Below are 15,047 nucleotides of genomic sequence, written 5' to 3' on the forward strand. Positions count from 1 at the left end.
AGACCAAAAATAAAATAGTTCGGGGTGCAGTCCCTTTGACCCCTTATAACTCAAAACCCATAAGAGATACATGCATCTGAAATCTGATCAATAAACACAGGCAAAAAATTTTGAAATCAGACCAGAAATAAAAAAGTTATTTTGGGGACTGGCCACTTTGACCTCATATAAATCGAAAACCGTAAGAGATATCTGAAATCTGACTGATAAACACAGGCAGGCTTTTTATAAGGAATCCAATAAAACAATTAAAACCGGACAAATAATAAACTCAAGGCTCTATAGAGCCTGAACCACTCACCTGGAGAACTAACTTGAAATTATGTGGTCATATCATTGGATTATTAAAAGCTTAAATGAGTACTGGTGGCCATCTTGTATAATCAAGCAGAACCAAAATTTTATCAGGTGTTTAAGTAGTCCCTTTTATTATTTCTGCAAAGTCATTATTTAATTAGTAAATGCAAAGATACAGGCCAAAATGTGTTTCACCACAGGGTGTCAATGGCAACATTAAGTGGCTGCAGCCACCCACTGAGCTACCCGAGTCAAACAAAAAATTAAAAAAACACATGCACAGATTGTAAGTTTTGTTTTGAGGAACATTAAATGCTAAGTTCTGGTTCAATACAACCAATGGTTTCAAAGGAGAAGATTTTCAAAGTTTGAAATGTAAAATTTGGGAAGAAAATCCATTTCAGGACTTCCAACACATTCATCCATCAACAGATCTTTCTGAACATTTCCATAATAGAGAACTGACAATCATGCTTGAGGAATCATGTTAAATACCTACTTTAGCCCAGAGAACTGATTGTTGTGCTTGAGGAATCATGTACAGGTGTTGCATACATGTAGCCATATAACATGTAGGTATTTTCATAAAGAATCCAATAAATATCAAGGATTTATGTCTTCAAAGTTGCTCATCGATAAATATTCTATGCCACTGATTTTGGCTTGCTTTCAACATCCAAAATTGCATGAACGATATGATCTAAAATGGGGTGACTTCTGCTAGAATCTTGGTACCCTTGCTATGATTACTCTTTCGTAACCATAATGACAAATGTTTTTCAATCAAAACAACTGGTTACCAGGAAGTGCAGGTAGTGTTTTCGTTCCACAAGTTTCTCTTAATTTTTAAGCAATCTTTGGGTCGCTGATGATATTCACCAGGGAACCACATTAGAAACCAGATTAACAACTGGCAATGGCTATATATAGGGGCCCTGATAATGTAGAGGTAGATTTTGATCTATTATGTAGCTAGAACTATGAAGCTATGACAGTAAATAGTGCACCAATCAGCAGCTTAATGTAGTAATATATAGTTATGCAAAGCATACGCGAATGTAAAGTACTAAAATTACAAGTGCAAGGAGTCGCTAACAATATTAGCCACTTAAAAATTGGAAATTGGACAAAAAATAAAAAAGGAATTTTTTTGGGGGGTGGTCCCTATGACCGCTAATAACAGTCCATAATGCATCAAATCTGCTGATACATTTCTTTACCAGAATTAAGTAAGGAACACAATAAAAGAAATTTTTCAAAATCTGATGTAAAACAAACATTCTACATGGGTTTTAATATAACACCTATTTTGATCGTTTTTGGCCCCTTATGAAAAAACGGTAGGGGCCACATACTCAAACTGAAAAGGAAACTTCCTTAAGTGGATAGCAAAATCATATATATATTTTATAACAATTGGTCAACCACAGCTTAAGTTAACAACACAGACAACAACAGTGCCATACCAATATACCGCCTCAATTTTTTTTTGCTGTCATGGAAATACAACAAGCCACTTTCAGAGGGAATTTCATTAATTTTTCTTTACCTGCAAATTAATAGGGCTCATAGGTTCACTAATACATTCTGCTGGGTAGATCTTGGATCTCTGTTCTGAGTAGGTAAAGAAATTAGACAGTGCTTGTACCATGTCAGACAAATGGTTTGCAGTCTGACTGACTAGCTCTCTGGCTCTAAGTTGGTGTTTCCTGTCATGTGTTGGTAAATTTAATCCATTTAGATCTCTATTTTCTGAAAAGCAATTAATTAAAGAATAATTCATGAACATGCTCATTTACTCTATACATTCCTTATTACCCATTCCTGTAAAAATCCTACCCCACTTCAAGAAATTTGAAATTTGGAAGGCAATAACATAAATCTATACTCAAATAATTGTCTTGAACCTTTACACTTTCATATTTCTGGTTGATCAAGAGCCATAATTCAAGATTTTTAAAAAGATGTGATAGCTTTTTTTTTGAAAATTTGAAGAAAGTCACATAATTCATTCTCAAATAATTGTCTGGAAACCATAAATAAATAGATGGACAGCCAGAAGGGCTAGTAAATACCTAATTGCAACCACGTAGCAAGGGTTCTAAAAAGTAACCTGAAGAGATTGTTATATCATATCTGAAATCATCTGAAAAATTAGAAGAAAATTACTCTCAAATAATTACTTTTTTCTGTAAAAAAATTTCCTACCAAAAAAAAAAAAAAACTTTCCTATAATGAAAAGAAAAAAACTACAAAGATTGGGTCTCAAATGGTGATACATAGTGCTAAAAAACCTAACAAACATTGCTTTTTATCAACATATGCCATATCTTTAAATAAAAATAGTCTTTTCTGCATACAGGTCCGTTTTTTGTAGAAATCATACAATCATCGCCCACTTAAATCAACCAAATCAAGAACAGTAACTCTGACAATTTCATGAACAATCGATATAAATATTTTTTCTCAAAAGTAACACTACCGAATGAAGAACTAAGACAGGTTATGTGGTCTGGAACTGTTTCTAAATAAAAATTTGAATTACCCTCAGACTGATTTTGACAAAAACTAACTACTTAAATAGAAAACAATCACACCATGTCAAAACTTTATACCCCAGTAATGATGTTAATAATGTATACAGAGCAGGTCTGTGACCTAACTACAAATACCTTGAACAGTAGGCCTGACCTTGACAGATATCTTATTTTTTACAATGATTTGGTTCTTCACAAACCATGAGTTTCTGATATAGTGTGAATATTTTTATAGAACAAATACTCAGATAAGTTGTCATCTTCAGTAAAAGGTTTAAATTTAAATGCAAAAAAAAAAATCATTAAAAATCAGAAAAGTAGAACAAATGAAATCCATCAAAATATGATGACATACAACATGAGCAAAAATAACTAGGATTAAATGAAATGAACATCAGTACAAATTTATCTGTAATTAACTACCAATAACATTCCTATAACTGGTTGTTAAATAATGTTCAAGGCCCATAACTTCTTCAAAAATCAGCTTAGTGTAATAAAATACAAACTTTGATCTGAAACCTATCAACCTAGATCCACATAGAAATAAACCAACTGAATATCTTTAGTAGTTTAGAAAATCCAGAAAAACGTTAAAATGACAAGAGGATGGAAGGAGGGAAAAGGATAAAACTATATGTCACTTGGCAACCAAGTCATAAGTATGAACAAAACTGGAAATAATTAGCTAATAAACATACTAACTTGTATCAATAAATGGAAGTTTATCAGCTATTATCTTATTAGCTACATCTAACTGTCTCTGTAACTGATTCTGTACTTCAGTCAGACTACCTTCCCTGGAATTAAAAAAAAAGTTATTTCTAGTTTGCGTTGTTTATATCATAGATGGAAAATAACATACAAGCAATTTTAATAATCATTACAGTCAGTTTCATTTTGAAATCAGTTCAAGCAATATGACCTACAAGCAATACAACTGGGGTGGACCACCAATGATATAATTATAACAACTCTTTAGGTTACTAGGCTCATTATACTCATTTCTACCCCTGCTGATTAACAGTGACCTTACTTGTTACTGGAGTAAGAAAATACCTGGTAATACAGTGTTCTGCTACAATCTCATTATGCAATATAAATAAGAGGTTCCAAGCAATGTTATGTGCTTATGGTTAATAAATAGAATGTAGCTGGACCAGAATTAACAAGAGGTTCCAAGCAATGTTATGTGCTTATGGTTAATAAATAGAATGTAGCTGGACCAGAACTAATGAGAGGTAGCAAGCAATGGTTAAGGTCTGAAACAACATCATTCAATATTAAATATTTTTTTTTGCTCAAATAAGTAAACAAACATAAACAAGATACTCACGCTTTTTCTGCTCTTGACCTATACACCTTGATGTCATTTTCTAGTGTCTGTTGTTTAACCTTAAAACAGTCAAAGAAATAGAAAGTGACAAAATTATAATTAAAACAAAAGACCATAAAAAAACTGTATTTGATACTTCTCCTGCTTCCCTCCCTAGAAACCATATACATATACATGCAGAAACCCCAAAAGCCATTCAGATGGGAAAACAAAATAAGACGCATACAATGGCATCATCTGATAAAGAATGTGTGAAAGATTTGTTTAATTTCGTACAGTGGTTTGGGAGAAGAGGCGGATTTGAACTGGGGGTGGAGGAACAGACAGACTTTATGACACATGTATTTCTCAGTAAAGGAAAAAGTAAATTTCTATTTTTTAGTTGTGCAATATTCCCTTATCTCACCCACAGGTTGAGAAAGAACATCTACGTTGTCCAATAATGGCACAATTAAATAAAGAGTAAGTAACAATCATATATTACCAATATGTGTTTAAAAATTCTTTAAAATATAATAATTTTATCAAATAATCAATGATTGATTATCTAGTGGCTGTTTTGAACTAGGTTGTGACTTATCACTGACTGAACCATCATAATTAGCTGCTAAATGTCGGTCATTTCAATTCAAACATTTCATTGGAAATAAACTTGAAGTGAGAAAAAGAATCAAATACCAGCTTTTCTCATGTAAGATTGGGAAACCTCTGACACCCTTGGGTATGACTGAATTGTTCTCTAATTCGGCAGAGCCTCGTTAGAGAAGAATAAAATCATACCCTCATGTGTCCAAGATTGCCCTATCTTGCACTTGTACAGGTCTTAGATTCTCAATATCTTACCAGAATCATTAAGGTTGAAATAATAATTATGCTACTAGTAAAAATAGTTCTTGTTCAAGACAGCAATACAATGTCATTAGAATTAATACTGGCCATTTATGACATTAAGTTAAAAACAGTCAATATATGTTTTTCTTGAAGGACACATTGGGATCAAACCAGAATCTTTTACTGACAATCTGAGAAGCTGCACAGTCATTTCAATAATCATACTCATCTACAAAATAATATTTTACTTGTACCCTAAAAACCAGCTTTAAAATGCTTTCAAATTCAAATCAAGGTTTCTAGATAATAAATAACAAACACTGACACTGTTGATAATACAGACAGACTTACACCAAGGTCATTAGTATAATAATCATTTTTCCTCTGGAAAATCTACTTCCCAAATAGCACACAAACCTCTATCATTGCTTTTTCTTCTTGCAGTCTGTCAATTAAGGCTTTATTTTTCTGAGAAGCAACATCATTAACTTCCTGGTGTTTGCTAAGCTTATTTTCATATTCTTTCACCTTCCTTTGAAGTTCTTCTATCTGACTCTGGTACAATCTATTGCTGTCATCTACCTAGAGAAAAGATTTCTCTGAGTAATTTTTAAAAGTAAAATTAGTGCAGAAAGTGTTATTATTACAATAGGCTGTCCAGCTGCTATCAAAATCAGCTGCAAAATCATTTCTACAATATTTCTTATTCCCATTTCCAAGAGCAATCATCCTAACAAATAGTATTGGTTAATAAAAAAAAAACAACATTCATACTTGTAAATTGCATCCATTTTTAAACCATTTGGAAGAAGAGTATCATAAGAATCTTGTACAATCATCAAGTGAAAAACTCAAAAATTGAAAACCTATATATACCTTTAAGATGTTTCTGGTAAGAAACTTAAAATAGTAGATTAACCATCTCATATCATTATCCTAATTTAAATAATTTTAAAAAAATCACTTTAAGTGACAAATTGTCTCCTGAAAAATTTTATTGACGACAACATTGAATTAAAAAAATCTGAATTCAATTCATTTTTTTAGACAGATATGGAACACCAGTAGTTAATACAAATTTTGGAAAGGAAAAAGCTAATGAACTAATGTAATACATTTTAAATTTTACTAGTGTTTCAAGATCTACATAATTAATAACTTGTTAATATGTTAGAAGATTGAAAAAATTTCATACAGAAATACTTTCATTCATTCACATATTCAAAAAAGTCCCTAAATAGATTTAATTTGTGCTTCAGATACAAAAATTACTAAATTAAAAATTCTAGGGCCATATATCGATAAAATTTCAAGAAAGCAGAAAAAAATGCAAGCTTGAAATGAAACCTATCTTGGTAACTACTAAAATCTGGTCAACATATCAAGACATCTAGAAATAAATACCTCGAAAACGAAATGTTTAGAAGAACAAAAACAACAAGATTAAAAGATCCATCAAGAGCAGACATAATAATTGTTAATGTGTCTTTTCCTCTGATGTCAATTTGTAGAAGATCTATCAACTTTCCAGACTTCATAAGTTGTCAACATAAATATATTTCAGATTTTCTGTGATCTATTGAAATCAACTAAAATAAAACGCTTTGCAAAGCACAGCATGACACAACCCCATTGGTCGAACCCTCAACAGTTGGGGCATGTGCAGGCACAATATTAGTTACATGTAAGCATAGGAACATATAATTCATTATGGATACAACAAATGGATTAGACACTATGTTGCACCAAATTTGAAATTCAATTAAAAATTTTCAAAATCAAACCAAAAATGAAAAAGTCATTTTTTTGGGTGTGGTCTTTTGACTCCTTATAACCGGAAATAACATGAGATATCTGAAATCTGATTAAAAAATGCAGGCAGGGATTTTCCTAAAGGATTCAATAACAAAAAAAATTCAAAATCAGACCAAAAATAAAAAGACGATTTTATGGGGTGTGGTCCCTTTAATCCCTCATAACTTGAAAACCAAAAGAGATAGCTGATATCTGTTTTTCTCATCAAATTTTTGTGGTCATATAAAAAGACACCAGCAAACTCATCATTTCACCCTGACACCAACCTGGTCATTGATGACACAACATAAACTAGCATAATTATGTTGCTGTGATGTTCTTGATCTTAAACAAGGTTTCCATTGAACACTGTTGCCAATCTAATAAAAAAGGATGATTTTTAGAATAATATTTTAATAAATTTTTCAACCCTTACTTTAAATCTGTATGTAAACTCAATTAATGGTGTAGATTTCTATACCAACCTGCTTGCTTAGTTTTGCATTTTCTTCAATTTTTCTCTGTAGCTCTTCATTAAAAACTCCAGCAGATACAGGTGATGGCAGATGATTGGTATCAGAATGTTTACCCTAAAATAAATAATATTTCTTTAGAAATTAATTAACAACCAATCTCCTAAAATATTAATAAATTGATAACAGACTGGTGCTCTGCCAAGCACTACTTCCCAAGAACAAGATTTACACCCTGCTAGGCACTATTTTCTACGGACAAGACTTATGCCTTGCTAGGCACTATTTCATAAGAACAAGAGCATTAAGAATTATTCCATCAACCACAAGGCTAATGACATGCTATGAACTTTCCATCACACAAAAGACTGATGCCATGCTCTACACTATTTCATCAGAACCATGAAATGGAATTTTTTAAAATAAGTTCATATAATCATGATATAAATGTTAAAATTGAAGACAAACTGTATTAATTGAGAAAATTGTATTTGGCCCTATTTACTTTATGGTATAAAAATACATTAAAAAAATGGGTAGTAACATGTGCAGTAATATTCAAACATTGTAATGATGATGATTTAAAATTTTTCAAGTAATGATTTACATGTGTACCTAGTTAAAAATGGTCAGACTCCATCTGCATTAAATAAGCACCAATGGAAATGAAAATAAAGCTACAAGTTTGATGGAAAGATAAAAAAAAAATGACCGGTAAGAAGCTATAACTGCCTAAGGAGTCATCTGACGGACATCATCAGTAGATTGTCATTACTGTGAAAGTTTTACTCAAGCCAGCTACTTCAAGGGTAGCATTTTTCAAGACACAAAAATTTATAGACTATGATTAATAACGATGAAGAATGGACACATACTGATGGCATTGCTCACTTGAACATTTGTTAGAATAGGTGAACTAAAAATTAAAAAGATAATCTTTGAATTTTTGGTCCATCCTTTATGAGATGGATTGACTGATTTGAAGAACTTTACTTTTCCTTTTTTCCTATGAGATTGAGCATCATCTAGTTCTTGCTGCAGAAGTAAGACCCTTGTAGACAATTGTTGGTTCCGAAATGTTAAACTGTCAATTTCTTGTTCAAATTTCCTGACTGCTTGTTCCTTTTCTTTCAGTTGTTCCTACAGAAAGTACCAGATAGTAATCATGAATGTTTGACATAACAAACTAAGATATCTCATTGTAAGGCACAAATTTTAATTTCAAATAAAGACTTTTATTTTTAGTTGAATACTTGACCACTAAGAAGTAATATTCAAATTTTCATTGTATTATGCATACCTTGACCTCATTACAAGTGGTTTGTTCATCTAAGTATGCTTTCTTCAGAACTGGTATCTGTGCCTTTAGCTGTTGAATAATATATAAAAAGTTAAACAATAAAACTTTTCACAAAGCACAGTTTGATACAATCACAGTTAATGATTGCTGGTCAATTGTGACAAGTACAGACACAATATTTATGGAATATGAAGGTGTCCTCCCTTAATTTTATTTTGAAAGGTATAAATATTGTGTATTTCTACATTGTTTCTTTTCCCATGTGCCCATGTACAGATATTATATTTGGGTGATCATTTACATATGCACATGTGCATCTGTGGACATCTAAAATGCATTGTGGTAGCTCATATTTCTAGTGAATTTTGTTTGGTATTAAACTAAAATATATCTTCAGTTAAGAGATACAATTAATTAACTATAACTTCAAGATAAGTAATTGCAAAGAAATTTAATATTTTTTAAAGACAATGACAATGCAATGTAGACAACAACACAAATAGGACAGTAACATTCAAACATGATGCAATACAAAAACAACCATTAACGCTGGACAAGAATGAAACATCAAATGATTCCCTGCCATGCTCCAATCCAATGTAAGTGAATAATTAATGGCCATTGGCACTAAATTCTAAGATAATCCAATTCCTCCCATAATACATCAATGTGGGGTTGTTTCAAGATAAGACTACTCAAATTTACTCAACAAAAATTAGAAATTATCTAAAAATTGCCATACTTTTTTTTTGTAATCTAACAGATGATCATGAAATTGGAACTTGATCTGTATGACATGGCATTTAAAAACACTGAAAAGTTGGAAAAAAATCCATCAATAAATTTTAAATTATGATCTAGATAATATTGTCAGGTGTTTACAGACAATCAGCTTCAAAATCTTTCAGAGGGCATCATATATCATGCCACTACATCTAGCAGGGCATATGTGAAAGATGGAGTTAACATCTTAGACTTTGTTTAAATTTATGTTACAATCCACAGTAAGTATGACCAAATAATGACCAAATGGTAGCCCAAACAGGTCATATGATGTATAGTACTTCCATGTTCCATACAATAGAAATATTCAAGATCAGGTACTGAAAAAATGGGGTATTTTTTGTGTATGCCGCCGCAGCTAAAAATTGTTTTATTTTACATGTTCTAGTTTTAAGAGATTTATAAAAGTTTATAGTGATAACTACCAAATAAGAGTAAAACTATTACTCTTTATTTATTCAATAGGCTATGCTTTAATGAACAAAATATTGGCAAAATAATGCCAAATTATGCAAAATGGAGGTAAGAGATATATGTTATATAAATACTATATGCAAGTTTGAGTAAATATTAAGTCAAAATTTGATAAAATGTAACATTTTTCACAGCTAGCATAAAAAAATCCCAAAACTCTATAGCGTCTGAAATATGTGTCTATTTTGGAATGCTGCTTGTGCACATTGAATTATGCTTCTTTTCTTTACAAATTAAAAGCAGTATAGCTACTAATGTATCTACCATAAAACTAGACTCTAGCTCAAAACTGCCTAGTTATCTGGCAGACATATGTGCTTTGTAAAGTCCGCACTAGCTTTTTCAATTCATAGTTTTTCCTAAGAAATATAATGTAATTTTATTTGATCACTAAAATAACTTTAAAATATTTATTTCAAACATAGAATATTTATTTCAAACATAGAATTTGGTGAAAATTAATTTCGCTACACCGCTCCATTGGATCAAATTGATACAGGGAAGATAATATAAGTATAGAAGGGTCTGAAAAATTCCAAATGATGTTAGAACTGTCAAATTTACAAAGCAAATTTTTGGTCTTTCCCTCCATGGGATTCGAACTCATACCGCTGTGACATCTATGGCAACACCGCCTGCACAAAGTCCAACGTCCTAGACCATTCTGCCAGATAGGCTATAAAAATATAGCTTTCGCTGGCTGGGTCATTCCTCCTAGTAGGATTAATCTAGGGCTGTATCTTAGTACACGATGTATGGTAGTACGGGACAGTTCATCTAGGTGTTATAATGTACGACAGAGGATCAAATTAATGATGCATGTCACAACAAATCAATATTATACAATGTCTCAGAATGTGACAACTCTATTTGCTAGACTGCTCCATCGGATCAAGTTGATACAGGGAAGATAATATAAGTATAGAAGGGTCTGAAAAATTCCCAACAATGATAGAACTGTCAAATTTTCAAGCTGAAAATTTTGGTTCAAAGCTAAATCTTGTCTATAAGTCGGAACCCTTCCCAACAGTTGAAAATTTAGCCCCAAAAAATCCGGCTAATACATGAGTATATACGGTATATCATTATATTTGTATAATTATTAGAAATAATTGATGCCATGTTATACGGTAAATTTTGTCTCAATAAACCACATACTGTAGTACTCATTTAAATGTCCCATTATTATTCTACACACATGTAATTTAGACTAGTAAAGAACATTATTAACATGAATCTAAATTTTTAAAGATTGCATGTGTCATTTGAGTTTGCTTGCAGTGTCCACAACAAAAAATGGTATGTATTTTTAAAACCAAACAAGACATATGGAACATTATAATAAATGCACTTAAAATAGAAGCAATCGATTTTTCACTTGATATTGAAAGAACTGTAATGGGTAATTGTGAAGGTAGATAAACTAGGCAAAAAAGACTTATTACATATTTTTTTATGTAAAGATAGATAGTGAAAACCAGTAAGAATTTTTAAGTTAATCTGGGATTAAATACAACTTATTAGTCCCAGAGTTAATCAATACCTTAGCAGAAATTTTTAAAATATAACAGTTGTAATGTAATGTCGGCAACACAAATTCTCACACAAAGGTTGACATAGCATAACTTTTTAACATGATCATTTTACCCACTGATCATTGTTGTAACATTGCGAAATAAGGACTTATTCTCTGTCAATTATTATAAGATGAAATGCTTTTAATATGACAGTTTGGTGGAGGAAGAGATGTAAACATTTGTTTTGCGATGATGTAAAGAAAGGGGGCGTTCCATAATTGCAACATGTAATGTAGAACAATATAACATTCAATCAATGGAAACGAGTTGCTATGATATTTAGCAAGACTGGTCGTTATTTTAAGTTGTGACTTGTTGTTTAGATCGATAAACCTTAGCATATTCTGCGGCTAATTTTTGATATTTGGCTGCATCTGCCATTCTTCACCGGAAATCCCACATCATTAAATAAATAGTAACCAACTTCGGTAATTATTCCGGTTTTTTTTTTGGGGGGGGGGGGGGTGGGGGTGAGTGGGGTTGGGTTACACGCTACGGTATATCCATCTGCGCCAAGAAAACTGATTTCCTCAACGTGTCATAGTTTTCCTTTCCTTGTTTGTCTACCCCGGACTTGACTTTTTATTAGCAACTCGGCGGGTGTTTCTTGAAAAGCAGAGGACTCTAACCCTACCGGTGCACCTGATCCATGCTCCCAGTTTTTTGTGGAGTCCGAGTTGCTCGTTTGCTTTTGTTACTTTGTATGTATGATTTTAGTTACTTTATGTTCTTTGCTGAGTATGTCTGTTTTCCATGTCTGGTCTTTGTCTCTGGATTACATTCTTTTGATTACCGCTATATAACCTTGGTTCCCTTAATTACTCTTCTGTAACATTAATCGAGTGGTCCCTTTACTTACTATATGAAACATTTTGCTACGCATGCTTCAAAATTGTTTAATGGCAAGCCGTTTAATGACATGTTAAGAAATATATATTAACATGTGCAAAAATAATTTATTGATATCAATAAATATATGAATTAGTAACAAGTTGATAAATACTTATTAACATGTTGATTAATCATTTATTGATATCACTAAATTAAACGAATTATGAACATGTTAATAAATATTAATTAATGTGTTATTTAATTTCATTCCAGATCGTGCATACCGGGCAATATCCAATAAAATAAGCAATTACAAACACTTTTCCGACCACGATTAAACTACTTTTACTGGCACCCTCTTTATCAACACGTTCATAATTCATCTATTTAGTAATGTCAATAAATGATGTAATACCACGTTAATAAATATTTATTAACGTATTGATAAATCGTACAATTTATTGATATCAATAATTAATTATCAACATCCTAATAAATATGTAACAAACATAAATTATTTATTGATATAAATGTTTTATCAACGTGTGAATAAAAATGTTATATTTATTGATAACAATATTGACTATTTATTGGTATCAACAATTAATCCTTAATATCAATAATTCATTTATTGATATTAATAGATAGTTTATAAATTCCACAACGGCCTGCCATATTGTTGTTACATGAATATCAGATTGGCCTGGAATACGTTTAATTGTGCATTGCCTTGGCTCATTAGAAAGGTAAGATGCTACTTAAATGTGTTTGAATATACAAAAGCTTGTTTGAAGTAGTGTACTTGAAAAACGTTGCCCATTCCAGGCGAAATGAAAGGAAATATGAAATTCTAAAAATTCCCCTTTTTATGAAAACTCATTATTGTCACATTGAAACTGAAAAATACGACCCTGAATTGAGAATATATGTTGAACACATCGATAATTAAAACAATAGTACCCAACATGTCTTTTTTACATCGATTATGTGCTGAAAATTAACATTTTGGTTCATATTTAGGTATTTTTGATGGGTGGGGGTGACAATTTTTCACCTAATTGGACTTGGAAAAGTTTAAATATTTATTACTTGAGCTCATTACAAAGCTAAGACACTATATATTTGTATTTAAATATACAAAAGCTTATTTGAGGTACGGTATTGAAAAAATGTCAATTATAGGTGAAATGGAAGGAAATATGAAATTCTGAAAATCTCCCTTTTTATGAAAAACTCATTATTGTCACATTGAAAATGAAAAATACGCCCCTGAAATGAGAATATATGTTGAATACATCGATAATTAAAACAACAGTACCCAACATGTCTATTGTACACCGTTTATATATTAATTATAAACATTTGAGTTCATGTTGAGGGATTTTTATTTATGGGTAGGTATGGCAATTTTCCATCTAACTTGTCTTAGAAAAGTTCAAATATTCATTACTTGAGCTCATTTTGAAGCTAAGACATTGTATTAATGAACCGTATCGCACAAAAGATTGATCGAACTACGGTATTCTGAAAAAAATGGAAATAATGGGTGATATAGAAGAAATTCTAAAATTCTGAAAATTCCTATTTTTACGATTTTATAGTAGTTATTACCCCCCAAAAAAGAAAATCTAAGCGCCTAAATTTATTAGATATATTGGGAACATCATTATCTTACTAATGAATACCTAAATATGAGTTTTACGGTGTCGGTATGCTGTGAATGAGAATTCTGTTTGATACTGAAACCAGTTTTCTAGGGGTGTGGGTAATATTTTTAACATGTTTTGAAAATTCTTTCATGAAAATTAGTTTTTGTGTGGTTTATTTATGTAGAAAATTAAATTATCTATCGAATGACACCAAATTTGAGACGTTTTTGTTGAGTAATAACTTGTAGAGTCGAATTTATGTGACTTTTGACCGAAAAATCGAAAATCCCATTTTTGCATTTTTTTGATAAATTCTAACTACTAAAATCGCCAAAATTCATCAAACGAACCCCAGAAGTATAAATTGTGATAATCCCAAACAGAAAATACCAAATAAGCTATTTTTTACTGAAGCATTAATACTCTAGGGGTTTTGACATTGAAAAATATGTCAATTTAGCGATTTTTCTGCGGGGTAGGGGTACATTTTTCGCATTTTATCGCAAAATCCTTAGTGTTACCGCAACTTTCTTGGTACTATTGACATTTGGCTACATGATGATACATACATATGTCATTTTAGTAGGTTCTGTAGAAAAAAGAAGTTCGTAGAATCAAAAAACTTAAAAATAAATTTATGCCTCAACGAGGTATAAAAAGTAGCCAAAAAATGCAAAAATGCTTCATATTAGTTTTTGGCGACAAAGAGATTCGTAAATGGGAGGTATTAGGGTACCTGAAAATCATGGTGGATGGGGGGGGGTGCACGGGGAGGGGGGTATCTCAGCCCACGTAGTAGTAGCAGTCTAGGAAAAAAAATCGGCTATGAGAGGAGCACTTACTGAATACTACATGTCAAAAGCTGTATCATATGCTGTATCAACCCGAGACTCCTATATCACCTCAAGGTCTACCGTTAGGTCCAGGGTTGATACAGCATGTGATACAGATTTTAAGATGTCATGTTCATTATATCATATATTTTAACCATATTTCAAGTATGGTCTGTGAAGGGGTGCAAAATAAGGTATGCGATATAGGTCTTGGAGTGAGATATATAGGGTATGCGATACAAGTCTTGGAGTGTGATATAGGGTATGCGATGTAAGATTTAAACAAACACTTATGCATATACAAAAAAGTTATATTTCAATCTAAATATATG

General features: G+C 31.6%; 1 protein-coding gene across 2 annotated transcripts in view; it reads right to left on the reverse strand.

The window, feature by feature from the left end:
- Positions 1 to 11,815, reverse strand: part of LOC148623717 (protein phosphatase 1 regulatory subunit 21-like) — a 35,948-nt gene extending 24,133 nt beyond the window's left edge. For both annotated transcript variants that reach the window (XM_088565762.1, XM_088565763.1), the window contains exons 1-8: positions 11,736 to 11,815; positions 8,569 to 8,637; positions 8,262 to 8,408; positions 7,281 to 7,385; positions 5,419 to 5,583; positions 4,171 to 4,229; positions 3,540 to 3,634; positions 1,847 to 2,049 (exon numbers count right to left, since the gene is read on the reverse strand). In XM_088565762.1, the coding sequence (XP_088421888.1) occupies positions 1,847 to 2,049; positions 3,540 to 3,634; positions 4,171 to 4,229; positions 5,419 to 5,583; positions 7,281 to 7,385; positions 8,262 to 8,408; positions 8,569 to 8,637; positions 11,736 to 11,783 (891 nt within the window). In that variant the 5' untranslated portion in view covers positions 11,784 to 11,815. The remainder of the gene's footprint in view (positions 1 to 1,846; positions 2,050 to 3,539; positions 3,635 to 4,170; positions 4,230 to 5,418; positions 5,584 to 7,280; positions 7,386 to 8,261; positions 8,409 to 8,568; positions 8,638 to 11,735) is intronic.
- Positions 11,816 to 15,047: the final 3,232 nt, after the last annotated feature.

This window comes from Perna viridis, chromosome 2, assembly GCF_037379345.1.
Source record: "Perna viridis isolate PV_CMFRI_1.1 ecotype Kerala chromosome 2, ASM3737934v1, whole genome shotgun sequence".
In the NCBI taxonomy this organism is placed as follows: Eukaryota; Metazoa; Mollusca; class Bivalvia; order Mytilida; family Mytilidae; genus Perna; species Perna viridis.